The following is an 18,350-nucleotide window of genomic DNA, read 5'->3' on the forward strand; positions in this document are numbered from 1 at the left end:
ACACAAGTATACGATAGGAACGAGCCCAACGATCTCTTAAACTGCCTTAAAGCTTCCACGGACCTCGCAGATCCGTGGAACGAACCGCAAGCAGACGAATAAAGTCGTCGAATACAGAGATGCATTTCAGAACCAGCGTCGAACGATATCGATTACGAGTCGTACCGATATCACGTTTGCTTTTCTCACACGGATGGGATCATCCAGAGAACACGTACCTCCGGAAAATACTTAGGAAAACCTGAATCTCGCAAAGATTCTGCCGCAGGTGTTCAGTTTTTAAACTCGTTGTCAATCTTCTTGCCAGAGGTTTCGTCGATCTGCCCATTCAATGGCCAGATCCTTTCAGAAAACTCTTATTGCTTTTCACATGCTACTGAGCACCGTGAGCCCGAGTAACAAAAGCAGAGCGTCGGGTTCCTTGTTGGATACCAAAGCTGTAAGCTCCGCAACTCTAGAGCCGTGCCAGTACCTCAGACAACAAGAGTATCGACACTCAAGGCCGCCATCGAGCCTAAACTCCGATGACACATATGTAGTTCCGGTTATCGACAATGCAATACTCTTGGAAATGGATCGACATCTCACGAGACGTCGATCTTGACACGTGCATTTCCCCTATAATGATCATAAAGTATGGAGTATAGAAGAGTCGACGCTGACAGATATGAGTCGACTCTTCGCCACGTGAAAGCAAAATTAAACGTTTACGACTCAATCGATGATTTGACTTTCTTTCTCAGGTTTTTCAGTGCATCTTAGTCGTCGTCGTCCGTTTAGATCGAGGATGACATTCGTACTAATTGCTGTTTTGTGCTATCGTTCATGAGTACTTTGTCGTTAGCGCTGTCTAAAGGAGAGTAATGTCTCTTTTGATTGGACTGGTTACATTTCAAGACGAATTTGTTTGTTGAACAGTAACGGTTAATATATGACAGTTGGAACAATATGTACCTCGTATCGAATATTATTATCGAAAGAAGTTCAAGTCACAGGATTGCGTTAAGAATCACGAAACACTAAATCTTATTTTTCTTCCATTTGGAATTTACGTTTCGTAATTTGGATGTCGCTTGGTGTCTAAGATATATTGTTAGAAAAGGAATGGTTTCTTAAGTTCGAAGATAACAAAATACCGCTTTTTTATTTGATAAACGCGTTCGACCGTTCGCCGCAAATTCTCGTTACAATTAGCTAATCGACGTCGCGAATTGGTCGATTTTCTATTTCGTTTATGATAATAGAGGTAGTTCACTGATTATAACACTGAAGTAACAGGTTATAACGTATACTTTATTCCAACAACATTGTAGATATCACTATTTACGCGTGGTGCTTGTAGACGTATTCTCAGAGGCGTGTAAATATTAAGTTACAACTGATGACTGATCAATGAATGAGAAACCAGTCAAGACATTGACTCGTCAACGGATGAAAACCCAGTTAACATATGTTGACTGATCTAGGGATGATAAACCAGTGAAGTCCCGTGACGATGTTGTCGCTGAGGAAAACTGGCGGTTGGTCGTCCCACCACCGGTCGCTTGTGGGTGGAAATGATCGTTGAACATGGGAGAAACCCAACTTTCTCATTTTCTACCTGATAGAATAATAACCATAAGGAACGTCTCGTCTTGAAGATGTTTTATACAATTAAGAGCCTTGACAGTAAAATAAAAATGCTTACGTTTTATGACAGTTCCTTAGTCTTGACCGAGGGGTGGATTCTGGTTTATGTAAAGAGTCACCGGACGTAACAATATATTTGACATAAAGCACGGCCAATGAAGGCTACCGTTTTATAAAAATATCTAAAAGAACGTTAATAAAAAAGGATATCCCACCTAAATATCTCCAAGTCAAAAAAGAATTGCCTAAACCTGTTAAAATCGGAAGAAATCTTGCCCGATTCGGTTCACGTCCTCGAAAATACAATTTGACAATTATCTCGGAAGCGGCGAAGAAAAACAGAAGGGGTGGCTAGGTAAATTGGCCCTCGACGAAAACAATTCGCTTTCTTTCTTTGCCAAGTTTCCACGCGAATTGGCGGTAGCCCGTAGTCGTGTGCACGATCTTTGCAACGCGGTTCGTTTCTTTGCAAGAACGTGGGGGGGGAGGGAGGGTAGGAATGGCGTAAATACAAGCTAAAGGGATGGAAGGTGGTTTACGTGGAGGGAGGAATCTCGTAGCGAGAAACCAGTCCAGGTACGACGATGTTGCAACTTGAGCAGGCCGAGACGAGACGAGAGGGTAGAAGGGTGACGCCAGTCCGTGATCTAATTTGCAATGCAATCTAGAATAACAATGGTCGCGAAACGGGAGGGCGGACCTGGGTTGCTTCGACGAGCCGACAGAACCCGCAACTGGCAACTTTCTCGAACGACCTTCGTTCCACGGGGTTTCGGGGCTAATCCACCATGGCGAGATTTCACGGGTTAGCCGGGAAAATGCCTGGGATACGATGGTTCAGTGAAACTATCCAGGGATAGCATCGATTTGAGAAGCTTCGTTACTCGACCATTCCAGTCTTTTCAATTCAGTCTACGATTCAGGTTGGATGGTTTTGTGTTCCAACAATTAACGAACAAGTATAAGTTTACGTACAAGTATACGTTTCTTGTTCGTGAGTTCTTCCTGGTTTTCATAAATGAAAATAAAAACAATTTATTAGACCCAGAGATGGGTCGCAAAACTTTAAAAAATAAGTGAAATGTCGATCAAAGTCCGAGAGGGCTACGTGTAATAAAGAAAACAAGCGATGTCTTGATATTACGATGTGCAATATTTCGAAAGTTTCGAAGGGAGCGAAAAGATACGCGCGGATTTAGCTGGGAATTTCGATAAACAGGAAATCTTAGTAATTTGCAAGTGAATTTTAACGTGAATATAATTCATTTTTTTTCCTTCCTCGATCATCTTCCTTTACGATCTTCCGCCGACTGGATTACCAACGTACCTGTAATTTTCCAAGCATTTCCTAAACCATTCAACCAACATGAAATTTCGTCCGGCTCTCCAAACTTCCATATAAATTGCCACGTGCGTGAAGATTTAAGCGCGTCACGTGTCACGGCGCGGCGCGATGCGGCGTTTCGGTTAAATCGATCGAGGTCTCCACCGATGGCCATTTGCCTGGTCCCGAGCTTCAACCGAAAATTTATCGACTAATTTCTATTTACGTGTACGAGTTCGCGGTCGTAAGCATACCGAGGCGAATGGTAGATCGATAACGTCTAGCGTCGGCGACGCAACGACAACGACAACCGTCCTCGGAGGCAAACAATACGTCCCGTGTCCCGGAAGTCCGACGTCAGGGACATAAGCACGTCGTAGCGCGAGACAAATCGAATCAGGGACGTTCCCTCTCTATCCGTTCCACTTCCTCTTTCTCTCTCTCTCTCTCTCTTTCTCACGAGCTTTCTCTTTTCCTTCCGTGTTTCCGACGTTGATGTTATCAGCTCTTGTCGCGTCTGCTGCAAATAAATCTTTTGTGCAAGCGACGACGAAGGACCGCTTCTCTCCTTCGCTTCGGGGAAAAAAGGTTGCGGTATGACCTGGAGGAAATAGAAAGGAGGGGAGTTTCGTCGGTACCAGTTGAACAGACGGAACAAAGCGAAGGAAGAGAAACGGACGAGGATTTAAGAAAAGAAAGGGAAAAGGGCGTATAGCGTTTAGGTATTGATTATCGATGAGAAGACTTCAAGGTTGAAACTCAAGACTGCATGGGTTAATTGGCTTACTGCAAATTGTGCGTTGAATGGTCTTTGCAAACGTTGCCATGCAGTTTCTCAAAAGATTTCTTGTACTGCTCAACTTTGAATAATATCGGGGTTAGCGATATCGATTTTCTCTTACGGTAGAAAAATTGTGTGGTATTTATGAATCGATAAAATTTTAAGCGGAATAATTCACCGTTGGTCGCAAATCTCACCCCGCGTGTTAAAAATCCTGGATATAAGTGATGTCAGAAGATCGACGATTCTTTGATCGAAATGAATTACTTCGAGCAAACGTAGTGCAAAGTACGACTTTTCAAGTTTAAAATCAGTCAACAAGTTGCAAAGGGTAAAGTCTCGACTATCCCTTAATATCATCACAGAACCAAACGTCGCAGCGAACTATTGTATTTTCTCCTTCCTATTTCCAAATAAATAACACGATATAAACAAATAAACAGGTAAACTCGAAATATAATATTTATCGGTGTTCTAGTAAGCCAATGATATATAATTTATCCACGAGAATAACATTTCTCGATCGAACGTACGTGCTCGGATCACCAAAACATCGAGGACTAGCGCGATGGAAATCGTTCCTGAAATTCGTTACACAATTCTGGACATATGAGAGTCGATTTAGAAAGCCTGGATGCTCCAGGACAACCGTGCAGTCTACTGCGAATAAATCGTTCGCGGAAGCGACGCGACACGACCGGTGAACAGAGAGAAGAAGAACCTCTGCCAAGGGGAAACCTTGAGGAAAGGAAAGTCTCGTCTGGAGGAGAACAAAGGTGAAAAAGAACAAAGCAGCGGTAGAGAAAAAGTCTGAACAGGGAAAGCGAGAGAGGTGGGGGAGGGTAGAGAAAGGGAAGAAAGAAAGAGGCGGAGAAAGAGAAGGCACGGAATGTGGGCGCGAGAACTGTGGTCTGGTTTTCCAGACGGCTACCGAGAGGAAAACATGTGGGTTAGATAGGCGCAGCTGCGCTACCATCCCGACCGAGATTAGATATCAGCAGCTTTTTTCCAGACAGCCTTCGACGTTCCACGAATCGCGTAATAATCTCGCCGAAGGTCGACAACGCTCGCGAAATACCTTCGTCAAATGGGAAATTGTATTTGTCGATGGAAGAAAATTGTCGTATTGGGTGTAAAATTAGTCACGTGTCGACCCATTGGCGCGTTAATTGCCACGATGGTGAACGGCGAAGCATATCGAAATAGATTTACGACGATCGAAATAAGGAAAATTCGAGGAACTGAAATATTTTCACCGATACGAAACGCTTAAAAATTGCGCAAATATAATTTTATATTTGTGTAATATTTGGGGAAGATTGAACGATGCGGTGTAGTATTGTTTTCGATCTATCGCGACTCCCATGGAAAAACGTATGAAGTTCGAATAGCAGCGAACGTGTTAAGAATGAAGCAACGAATGAGCGTATAAAACGCAGGTTGAGTAAAAATGCAGCGTTATTAAAAAAATTTACATCGAGCATAGGTTACTGTCCTATCAAAGTATGAGAAATGTATTGAGATTACGGATACATTAGAGAAACCCATTATACAAATTGAAAACCCATTATACAATCGCCGTTGTTGATTAATAGTTAGATTTATGACCTCATTACTCACTTATCTCACTTAATCTCACTTATCACTTACCATTTGTATTTCTATCGGCCGTTAATTTTCTTTAATTCCTATCTAAATGAAAGAGACCGAAAGAGGAGAATAAAGAAATTTCGATATCCAAAAAACTTAGAATCCTAACGACGAATTAATTCGCCCCTCTCGGTTAACAGGTTAATAGATTGCAGATTACCGTTATTCTCACAATTATCAAGCTGCAAGCTACGTTGAATATATGGTTAATATTTACTAGAGCGAGTAATAACTTCTTACGTTTATCTTATGCATCGTAAGAACGACTTATTCTATAAAAATATTCTGCGCATTATTGATTGATTTATGAAGTGTACATTCCGCGAATTTAAAATGCAGAACATGTTCTACAGTGTTAAGATTGCCGAAGCATGTTAATTAATCAAGAAAATAGAATTATATAAAGTTGTTCAAAGCGCATAATTCACTCGTGGCGAAGCTGAAGCTTGCTCCGAGATATCGTAAATCATCGATGTCAGTGACGTTTCAAAGAGCATCGATTATATTAGGAGTAATAGTTGTTAGATCATCGCTGGATATTTATACACCTGATCGTATCGATAATGGAATATCGTAAATTCATAATGCAGTAGCGGCGAACTCTAAGTCAAACGATAACAAGATGATAGAAGATACGATTCTCTCTGATGATAAACATTTCATCCACTGAAACGTTGATTTTTGACCTGATTCGCGAACATTATCGTCATCCTTCCAACTGTGTCTTATATTTAGTCGAACGCATTTAGACGAAAAATGAGATGAAATTGTAATAGAATCGAGTAATCATTCAACGTAATAATTGCATAGACATGAAAACTTGCAGTCAGCTTGTTATTTAATTAAAGTAAGTTTCTGAGAATTGAGAATTTCATGATGTAAAAGAACATCTTCAGTCTTGATCGTATACATATATACATATGTTAAATATCACTCGAATTTTTAATTACGTTAATATCGTATGTATTTAGAACTGGACGATATTTAAGTTTTTGATTAAAACTAATAATAAAACATAGTTATAGCTATAGATTAATAAAAAAGTGAGTATACCCTAGATATACATATGTTGTTCTAACTTTTATCGGCGTAAACTCAAAATAACTCAAGTTTCAATCTAAATCATCGCGTCGCGTCTATGTAACGTGAATATTTTTCATTCCTACAAGGACTCTCTTTTATTTGAAGTGAATTTTTAGATATCTTAATATTATAATCGCAAATCGAACGACATTCTAGCTTTACATTGAAAATAAAATTATTTCAAGATTTACAAAGAGTCTCTCTAAATGTCTCGATATTATATATATATATATAAAAAAAAAAAAGAAAAAAAAAGAAAAAGAAGAAAGGACTCACCGGTTTGCGAGGGTGAGTGCGATTATCACTGTTCAAAATGAATTCATAGCTATCTTAATATCGTAAAATTACGTGTTTGCATGTGGATAAAAAAAGGAAAAAAGTGATGGAAAAGAACTCACGCACCGGTGTGCCAGGGTGACGGTGGTGGTCCTGCAGCAGGAGACGTCGTTGATGCGACGCTGGGAGTTCCTCACGATGATGATGGTGATGGCGGTGATGATGTTGCCGATGGTGATGCAAGATCGAGGCGGAGGCTGGCTCGTGCAGTAGCAGTCGACGATGATGAAGATGATGAGATACCGTCGCCAGGACACCCACCAGTGCCCCGACTACCAAGACGAGCACCACTGACACTATGTAGCTACTCGCGTTCACTGTCAACAGAAATTTCTAATTAAAAATTCGAAGCTCTAATTGTCTAATTTTCTATGGAAATAATTTTATGTATTTTTTTTTTTTTTCTTTTTTTCTATATCACGTGCACTGTGTAAATTCTCCATAGACACATAAAAATTGGCAGTTTAATTGACTCTTAATCTCCAGCTAAAAATGATCCTTTTATACTTGTAACAGTTTCTATGATTTCTTAAATATTCTTTAATAAAATATTCTTTAAATTAATATTAGTTAAATATTCTTTAATAAATAGTCTTTTCTTAAATATTAGTATTTTGCCCAACATCTACGGTATTTTCCAGAGAATGATAGCGCAAAAGTCGCTTTTCTTTTCGTTAGAATCGATGTTTAACACATTCATTGTCGTTATTCATTCTGCATACGTATATGTATACTAATACTAATAAATATGAATTATTATTCACTGATTATTAAATTACTAACTTTCGTACGGAATATATCGAATTAACGAAGAATTATATTACGAAAGATTCTTTCTCAGAACTTGTGATTGTTATCCGCATACGAATCGGTATCAAACAAACATTTGTTATTAAAACGTATGACGAAATACACGCGGTGTACGTGTACTTGGCTTTCTTAATTATTGAATTTTTATATGTTGCATATTATCGTAAAATTAGCAGAATTTCTAAAGATTTCGACGGCACAGTCGTTAGAACGAAAACTAAACGATCAATCGCATACTTGCTCAACCGAGAAGCGAATAGTCTACGTCGTAATCTGTAGGACAGTGATAAGTGATAAGCGCTTTTTACCACGGTAACGTTTCTTCCCAGGCCGTTTCCTGGGGGATCTAGAAGTTGTTTGGTGAAATATCACTCGAGATAAGTGTGGCTCTAGAAAATGATATCGGGATGCATTGGTAGAGTAAACTAGAGCGAACGAGTGACTTCATTTCTATGAAATTTATCGAGAGACGTTCATATTTTTATTACATATATTTATTACGTCTGTAGTCCCTGTTTACTGTAACTTTATCAATTTCTGCTATTTATTCATCAGGCGGAAAATAAACAGTAATATTTTTATACAATTGTAGATGGTAAACGAAACTATTTTATATTTTGTCTACGCTTATGTTTGTCTTCATTTTTACGAAATACAATTTTTTATCGCAATTCTTTGATTTCCTTCAGTTCGAAAGTTCATGAAGAAAAGTAATAACAAGCGATGTTGATCGTGTATCAAGTAGATTCGAAATCTAAATCATAGCGACATTAATGGAGAACATTCGATCTGTGGTGGATATTAAACGCGTTGAATTGTTTAATAATAAGTCGAGTGAACAATTGTGATGGTCAGATATACTAAAAATCGTTCTAAGTAGAAAATAAAGAGTTAGTATATTACGTCGTAATCGTTGCTCGCACGATGCTACCGCTTGATAGACTCCTAGACTGTTAGTTTCACTATAATGATACTGGCTATGAACGTACTAGAGTCCATGTTCGTCTATTTATGCAGGTCGGTAGTGGGGTACCGGAAAGTTTGTATTAGATTCCGGTTGATGGTTACACATAACGACGATATTGTTTCGTCCGTAGTTTGTTTACTTTTAAATCTTGTATTGGGTTGACAACTAAGTGATTGTGGATTTTGTCATTAAGTGGTATTGACAGTGCAATTCATAGAAACGGCGTTGATACTCGCAGGCAAAACAACAGCATGAGTTACTCTCGAACCGGATCGTCCTATGACTCATGTGCCGCTACACATGTAAACAAATCTCATTTCTCCAAGAATCATGAAAGATCCTTGCATAGACCGAGTCCTACTTGTTCCTTCAAAATCACACTATTTGCTGTTTAATCGTGAATGATCGCGAATGAAAGGAACATCGTGTAACACGCTCGATAAATACAATGGCAGTCTGACGAAGCTGAAGTATGCGTAAACGAATTCCATTCTGAAGAATTATTCAAACAGACGTACAGCCAAAGCTTTTGAACAGAGCCGTAGCGTGGTCGTTGGCACGACAACGTGGTAGCAAAAGGTGTCGACTAACTTGCCGTTTTCGGTCAATTTCGTACGTGATGCGCGAAAAAGACTCAGAGGCAGCAAATTTCAACCTGGGCAGTTTCCATGTTCAGGGTCCTTTCCCTATTCACGAAGTGTACGGTGCTGGAAAATTTCTTATAGTCTGGCTCAGCGTCCTGAGCTCAACATCTCAGCTAGCTTTGCTTCCATACACGAAATATCGCGAAATTATACAGAGTGGCTAATACAGAGTTCTACTACAAGTACTTGCAAACATTGGTTATAAAAAATATTTGCATAAACTATTATTTTTCTACCAGACAGTTTTCTATCAAATTCTATTACACATTTCATTTTCATTGATCGAAACCGTTCTACTCGTACGGAAGTATGTACATTATGTCTAAGATACATATACCTACATGTATACATGTAATCGTGATATGTCAAAGTATAATTGATGCTGTCGTCTCTCGTCAGCCTTGTAACGACGTTATCCAGGATCAAATTAATAAAATTCGTTCTATTTTCTGCTCTAACCTTTGCAACATCTTTGTCTTGTAATCATGAGAAGGGCAAGGTGCAAGATGGATAAAAAGGGAGCGGCGATACTCAGTAAACGAGTCGCACACGGTCGTAACTCGCCGTGTACCCAAAGAGGTGAGCCAGAAACTATGTGTATATGTATATGTGTTTGTATAGGTGTGTGTGTGTGTGTGTTTATACGAGGACGTGGCAGTCGCGATTGGTGCGACAGGATGAGACACGACCATAAAACCTTATCAACGTTCATCATCGCCGGTTCAACGGTTTGAACTGCTCGTCACCCAGGCGCTCGTTAAACGCTCTACGAGTCGCGACGGTGCAGCACCCCGTGGCCTCGTGGTCACGTCGAGACGCTCGGCAACGAACGACGAAAAAAAGCAGGCAGAAGAGGGCGAAAAGAGGTCCCTGACCCTGGCTGAAACTTGGCCGAAACGGTCGTGCACCAGTCGCTATGCCCGTGGACGTGGACAAAGGACTCTCGAGTACCGACGCTGAAAACTCGCTGGAGCGGAGATCTCTCCGACAACGAAGTTGCTTCGCCAATTTTTACGCGGCATTCACTATGCTACGAGTCGTATCCAACAACACGGCTTTAGGATCATGGCGAAAAGTCATACGTTATAGACGAAGGGAATCCTTTTCTCATCTCACGGCACGCATATACTAATTATTTTTTAATTAAAATTCTGCGGCACACCAAACAACATACTATATTTGCTTCGAGTTAGGAGATTCACGCTGTGAATGGGCGGCTATTGTAGCTTTTTATTTGACAATGTAAGAGAAGAGAAGCCAGTAAGTCAATAGTCAGGTACTACGCGTTGTAAAAATTCTTGCGGCGCACCAGCGCTGAAAATCGCGGAGTTATAGAAAATTATTTGCCTACGAGTAGTATTTTCTTTTTGTATCCTAAGAGAAGTCCAGTGTTGTTGCGAGCAACGCTCGAGGTAAGGAACGAAAATTAGGTAGAAGATTGTAAGTAAGAAGATTGCTAGATTCGCTTTATTCCTAGAAATCATCTTGGTAGCTAGCGATTTGAATCATGGTAGCCATTGAGAATCACATACTCAAACACGCAATAACTGAAGAAATAAGGCTAATTAAGAAGACGCAAGAAGGACAAGAAATATTTAGAATATGTCAACCCTCGTAATTTACAATTACGTATATAAAAGTATAGTCTAAAAATAAGACGTCCAAGCAAAGATACCTCGATCCCTATTACCTTCACCACACCCTCCATTGCTATCATATTCGAACAAAACGAGCCAGCTCGGCAAGTTACGAAGAAAGGTGGTGGTGTTCTGTCGAAGGTTGGTTCGCAGCAGTCCAAGTCGCCAAACGTTCGCCGTGTCAATATTTGACGGAGTGTTTAGGACGTCTGGCGTCACGACGCGACGCCACGCGTGGATAGCCAGACAGGACGAAGGTCCTTCCACCATTAGCCTGTCCCCGAATCTCTACACTGGTATTCCTTTCGGAAAGAAACGGGAAAAGAACAAAGCTGGAACATGGGTGTCGGGACGCTGGCAATTTGCGAGGATCGTTTACTTCCGTCTCTCAAGGAGGAACGCTCGACATTCCGGTCGAGCGCGCGATCAAAGGCGAGAGCAGGCTTTTTTTCCTGGCGGAGCGGAGGCCAGAGATTTCCCTGAAGAGGTTTTGAAAGGCGACCTTCGTGACTCCGCGCGAGCCAACTGTTGTTCGTGTTGGTCGGAGTACTGTGAGTAGCGAGCAGAGATCGTATATGCCGACCACGACTCTGAATTTCAGAAAACGAAGAGGAGAGTTAACTTTGTTGCCGCGTACCGTACATAGACAGGCTCGTGAAAGTATTCGAATATCTCTAGACACCTTTTACGATTATATTATGTGCGCCATACGAAACGTTTTAAAATTTTGTTACCACTGTTACGACACTCGACTATCACGATTATGTTACGAAAGTTGGAAAATATATACAGCGGAAAGTATCGCCACGTATTCTTATTTATCAACGAACAGTCTTTTTAGCAGGTTCTTCAATCCCATCTTCAATCCCATAATATTATAATCCCGTGAAATTTTTGTAGTCGTACGAAAGTACATATGTAGTATCTATTAAATACATAATACTAAATATAATATGCCTGTGATTAAGTAGTATGTATAGTAGGTACTACAATAAGTACAGCGGTGTGTAGAAAGAAGATTACAAGATACATATCAATACAGATCAATTATCCCCTACGTTAATAAGCATGAATTTTCAGTGGCATTGTTTTTAACATTTATTATGTGCTTCAGATAGTTATTGTCATTTCTAACGAGTATATATTTAGAATAAATATTTTGTAATTTCTATGCACATTTCCAAATTGATTTCCAATTTCATCGATATAATCATGACGATCGTGTCTCGCTGTAGAACCAATGAAATTTCGAAATATTTTAGGTATATAAAACGTATAATAAATAAAATTGTTCCACGTAGGTAAATGGTCATATGCTATCGTGAGCCAATACAGAATCTTGGCATATTATCCTGATCCCCGAAGACAGCTCGTAACGTACCTCTCTATCTTCCTTTTTCTAGCGGCTGATGCAAAAGGGATTGTCAGGTAGCGAGGTCCCTTCGACTCTTTTATAGTCTTTCAGCGTCCTTCTCAAGTCAGAGGATCCTCCAAGAGGCCCGACATGGACACGGCGACAGACTTGGATCACGATCCACTGATCCTCTTCCAACGATTTATGTATTACTCGAGTTTGATATTCGAGACCGAATAGAAATCAGTTGGATGGGAGGAGTCTAGATTTTCGGAATAAAATTTTGAATTACCATAATCCATATACTTAGATATGATGGATTTTCACTTGTAAAACCACGTCTAATCTCTCTTTCTCTCGTATACTATGAGGAGAATACGAATAGAAAAGGATACAAAGAGAAACTGAGAAGAAAGGACGTACCTTGGAAATTCGCAGGAGTATTCGTAACACACGTACGAAGCATAATTACGTTCACTCAAAAATTGCCAAAAATTTACCTGCACGAATTTTGAACGCCGTCGAAAAATAGAGCTTCGCATGAAAAAAACGTCACTCTATATGTTGAACATTTGTCACGAATTAAACAAAGCAAATCGTGGAAACATAATAACATTGTTCAGACTAAAAATTTGTCAATAAAGTATCGATAATCTACGAGTATCTTCTACGGGCTTTTATCGACGATGCGTGAAACATAGTTATAACAACGAATTTAAAGAACTTTAAAAAAGAAAGATATGGATATTCGAGAAGGACGAAACGAATCGCGTCGATGTCATAACCTAATTTTTCATTCGTGCAGCGTAGCATATAGATTGGTACACACATTAACCAACGAACCAGCGAAAAGCTGTCGATCGACGCGACAGAAAAATCCGTCGCAGCGGGCAATCCGTGGGGGCCAATTCCGCGTTCGTTCACCGGTCACTAAAAATTACAGCGTCGCCTCGTAACCGTTCCAATCGATGCCGGCCGTCGCGACCGAAAATCCATTCAAATTGGCCGTCGAAGCCGCGGCTGATATCCGCTCGAATCATGAAACTTGGACGGAACGCCAGGATGAGTCAGGTCTGATTCACCGGCGTGACAAGAGTGTAAAGAGATTAAACTTTGATGAAAGGTAGCGTACAGGAGGAAATAACACAATTTTTCGCTGCATTCGTATTTCGGATGTATAGCTTTGTCAATACTTGTTCGAGGAATATCAATTTTAATCGAAATGCTGAGGTTTTCTGAAGTTTGGTTTAGAAACAGATTTACCAGAGTCATAGATTCAGAGCCAGAGTAATGGATTTATCAGGCTGTAACGCATGATTTTAAACGACTCAGATTTGGCTCGATCATGCGAAAATCAGATAATTGATAGTATAAACGATAGAGAGAATTTTATAATGACATGTAACGATGTATATCTAAATACAGGGGTAAAAAGATTGAAAAGAAAGAGATTTGGGTGATCGAAGAATAGAAATGGATATTTCAAATGGACGTTGCCGATCTAATAACTCGACTGCGATGAAAATTTTCAACTACTAAAGAAATGGAACCTACGTGACACCTAATTTATTTTGTCTACTAAAATTAATACGGTTACTCCATTTTTCGACATTTTACATATATATTTCTCTATACTATCTATATACGTTCTCTGTACTTTTGCATAAACGCACAAAAATACTAACATAACATACAACTAAACTATAACTAAACTATAACTAAAATAACATAACTAATGACATCTTCTATTTCGTACGTCAAAGGAACTAGCCGATGTACCGAACATTTTATTAACATTTCATTAACAGCGCGTGTAATTTCAAATTCGTAATCCATATCGAAATTTCATCCAGAACAGAGGGTAATTAATCTAGGAATTTCGAGAGGGAGTACACGATATTTTCGGCCAATAGACGCGCTTATCTGTGTAATTATATCGCGTTTATCGGAAACGAGACTCGCCGTTCCTTTGCCTAATCCGTTCAGTTCTCCGTTATACATCGTCGCTCCGAATTTCTCGTATTTCGCGTTCCACGGCATCCAATGCTGCATGACACGGGCCTCGTCCACACGACACCGCATAAGAAGAGCAGGTGCATCCGGACGATCGTTCGGATGCATCGTTTCGCAGGCTTCGTGAGCCTTTGGGCGGCGCGGCGTGGCAGTCCGCGTTCAATTCCGATCATACGCGCGCGCGGAGCTTCGGCCTCCGGCGAGCGTGTGCAACGAGTCGACGTCCTCCTGGTTCGTAACTCGTAACGCGCGGCCACACACTCTACACGAGCCGGTTGTATGCGCACCAGTCGTCCGAGTGGGTTCGTGTGCGCGCACTTAGGCCGCCGCGCCGCGACGGTGCGGTGCAGTGGACGCGCTTGCATTGTGGAGTAGCGACCGAGCAAAAGGGGGTGAGAGAGCGGAAAAGAAAGCTGGACGAGGCGGTGGAGGAGGTGGAGGAGGAGGACGGTGCAGCGCATGCAGTGCAGACAAAAAACGATGAGCTGCGGTGGGGGCCAGACGGGGGGCAAAAACACGCGACGGGCCCCAAACCCAGGCCTCTCTTCTGCCGCAACCGACTCCCTTGCTACCTATATATGTACACGTGAATAGCAAGGGAGCAGCGTATGTCTGCGTAGATGCACTTTAAGCACGACGCATGGCCGCCAGCCTCGTGCATGCACCGCGCGATAGAAGCCAATCCGCCAGGGGGTGTCGCATATTGTGGCCCATGTACGCGAACGTGATCTTCGAGGATCGGCAGTTTCGGCTTTTCTTCGGCAATTTCGCAGTGGAATTTGCACGTTGGGGTTGCTTACTGAAAATGTTCCAGTAATCGTAAATGTCTGCTTCCTTCCGCTCGGATTTATACGAAGATAAATCTACGACTCGCGACGTGGGAATCGCTGAAGCCGCTTGTTAGCCAAACTCGGTTAATTACGTGAAACGAAGCGGAGGAAATTGATGAAATTATATTTATCAGATATACATCGGTCGAATTTTAAAAATTTCAAAAAAACAAGAAACGAAGTTACCACTGACATATTAAAGTATTAAAAAAATTCCTGATGAAAAAGACAGGTACGATGTTGGCTTTGCACTATGCTTTGGATCCAATTGAAGTAGACGATAGATCCAATTGTAGTAATTGAAGTTACATACTATATGAGGTTTTACTATTTTTCTTGCAGGATATCAGAGCGAGTTTACTGATCATTCAAGCTGGAAAGTATGTAGATTGGATAGAGAATGTTCAGTGGATGGGTTCGTTTCTTGGCTTGCGATATCGATTACGGTCCAAATTTAATAAAAGTAGATTGCAAGCTAAGTTTAAATTTCATGTATAATTTCGATTCTTCGCGATTGAATTCTTTCTGAAAACCACGAAGAAAATACTATTTTATGAATTGTTAATAGAAAAATCTTTTTTCTTTTGTTCTTTCTTTTTGAGAAACAATTCGAAAGTATCTCTCGTAAGAAACGATTATGATACTTCACCACTGCTGTTTATAAAATTCCAATGATTCCATTTTCAAAAAATATCTAAGAAAACTTAGCTACTTCGCAAGATATCAAAAACAATTGTATCCATGTCACTATCAATGGACGCTTTAGTCAGAAAAATCCAATAATTACAAGTAGGTACAATAAGAATCCACCCGCTTGTCTTTTTCATCTCATCTCTACAACAGCTCCAATTCATTTCCCTCGAAAAGGAAATCTCTGTCTCCCAGCCATCTAATCTCCATTATCGTTTTCACGGTTACTATTAACACGGTCGTTTCGTCGACCATCGACCAACATATGGCTTCATCGTATCACGTACCAGCCGCGAACAGCAGGCAATCCATTAGGTTGTCCGAAAAGTTTCTTTCGTTTTATAAGGAAATAATAGACGCACAATGTTTTTTGTTTTATATTAGTTTATCGAATTATGCACGAACATAATAATAGAAATAGAGCGAAATGGATCATACCTAATTCGATAAAATAATATAAAACAGAAATTGTTGATCATCCATTATCACCTTATGAAACGAAAGAAACTTTTCGGACAACCTAATATAATCTCTGGTAGATGAATAAGAATCATCGAAAACATTGGATATTCTTTATTCTTTGAATAAGATCGGAAGATGCGAGAGAATTCTAATAGAAAAGAGTTCATTAATTAGCCGTACGTATACGCGTAAAGAAACTCACTGAGAATTCCTATAATTCATTCTGAAATCGTATAATTCAATATTGAAATTCACTTCAGCTTTCACACTACCAAACAACAATTTTCGTTCTAATATTAGCTTTCATATGCGTATGCGTGATTCACGAAAGTAAAAAATATTCATACATGTACATATTATGTTACATAACTGTAAAGTGACACGATGAAATAACGAAACTTGAAAATGTTTCGTAAAACACACACGATACATTTGTAAAAATGTTCCAATACTTTCGTCAGCTACTACCTATATCTTGTATATTGTACATGCACGTGTGATTGTATATGTACGTATAATTAATAACAATTCGGAAAACTAGGAAGAATTTCCCCATTTATCTGATATTATATTATATGTACATACTCGTGTATATGTGACATATTCTACTTGGAAAATGGAAAATGAAAATTCCTATATGCGATCCTAAATCAACGATTGTCTTTCATATTTGAAACGAGACACGAGGACAGGCGGATGACTCGTCGTCATTTCGTTATGCAATACTCGTCACCACGTATTTCCGATGTTATGTAGGTGGACAACGCGGTGTCGTAATCAAGAGGTGCGTGCAGGTGCGACCTTTGGTACTCTTTTTGTGCTGATCCCTTCTCTCTCTCTACGCAGTCTTGCAACCGTGTCGGTCGATGTACATACAAATGGCACGTTTCGCAGGCAGAAAATATATGGCAATTAACCGGTGTTGTAATCCGTAAATACATGGTCTGACCGGACTCGATGGCCGCACCGACGATAAATGGCGAGAACTTCCGCGATTTTTGCATTTCAACCGTGACGAATGTCGCGCGACTAGATTGCAAATACGCGACGAGCATGTGCAGCGGCGACGCGACGCGACGCGACGCGTCGATCGAAAAATTCGCGCGTGTAATCGCCGATCGATTGGCGATGCTCGTCCCGTTTTTAAAATAGACGGAAGAACGACGGTGCTTCGTTTGGAGTTTGCCTGACGTTGGACGGATTTTTCAAAAAACTGTTTATTCAAAGAATTTTCTGTAAATGATTTATAATGTTTTCTGACCATGTCGAGTCATTCGTTCGAGTAATTTTCATACGACGTTTTATTCTAATAAATAGGAATCACGGTAGATGGTATGAAGTTTAAAGATAAGATTGTTGTAAATTAATGTCACGTTATCGCGTCTAAATAAAAATTTCTTCGCTATAATCACATAGCTTAGTGCGTGACTATAACGATTTAATAACGCAACTTGTATTTATAATGATAGCATTACAGATTAATTGCAAGTTCATCTTCGTTATATTGCTACACCAGCTAGAGATCTGCAGCTGGAGATTAACCGCAAATCAGGTTCGAAAACTTTTTTCACCAGGGGTAATTCGAAACTTTTAAAACTCTGAACCGCTAACTGGTAGTTACTTTGAAACAGGTCGAAAAACCAATTAAAATGCAAATACGACTTCGGTACGGAACACCGAGAATCCATCGTTTCGTTCGCCAAAGACACGACATGTTCTCGAAAAATACTCGAAGAAACGCGTCCTGTTCACACCATAAATCACAGCCATCCCGCTTGGCAATTTATATTTTCATACGCTTTGTTTCATTAACTAAGTTTCTCCACCGAAAACAGTTTTATTCGTTAATTTATAACGTCATTCAAAATGTGTAATTATATGTATATTTTAATTAATATCGTCCTACTAAATGAAATCCTACTATTTGAATTCGTAACTAAATGCGAATTTCCATTATTTGAATAAGAAATTAATCAGCGAAAAGAGTCGTACAATTGATGCAACTGCAATAACATTAAATTTAATAACGTTAACTCTAATTACATTGAAGCTATTTAGCCCCGAAAAATTCGAAATAAAATTAACAAAATTTTACATAAATTTTTTCATAAAGCACAGCACGACGTTAAATCTTTCTTTC

The 18,350-nt window shown here is 39.9% G+C and overlaps 1 protein-coding gene across 1 annotated transcript in view; it reads right to left on the reverse strand.

The window, feature by feature from the left end:
• The window catches only part of LOC126925561 (probable serine/threonine-protein kinase dyrk2), a gene marked incomplete at its 5' end in the record, with an annotated part of 179,215 nt that overhangs the window by 103,996 nt on the left and 56,869 nt on the right, over positions 1 to 18,350 (reverse strand). The window contains one exon of the mRNA XM_050741249.1: positions 6,870 to 7,120. Coding sequence (XP_050597206.1) covers positions 6,870 to 7,120 — 251 coding nt within the window. The remainder of the gene's footprint in view (positions 1 to 6,869; positions 7,121 to 18,350) is intronic.

The sequence above is a fragment of the Bombus affinis genome, chromosome 2 (assembly GCF_024516045.1).
Source record: "Bombus affinis isolate iyBomAffi1 chromosome 2, iyBomAffi1.2, whole genome shotgun sequence".
Lineage (NCBI taxonomy): Eukaryota > Metazoa > Arthropoda > Insecta > Hymenoptera > Apidae > Bombus > Bombus affinis.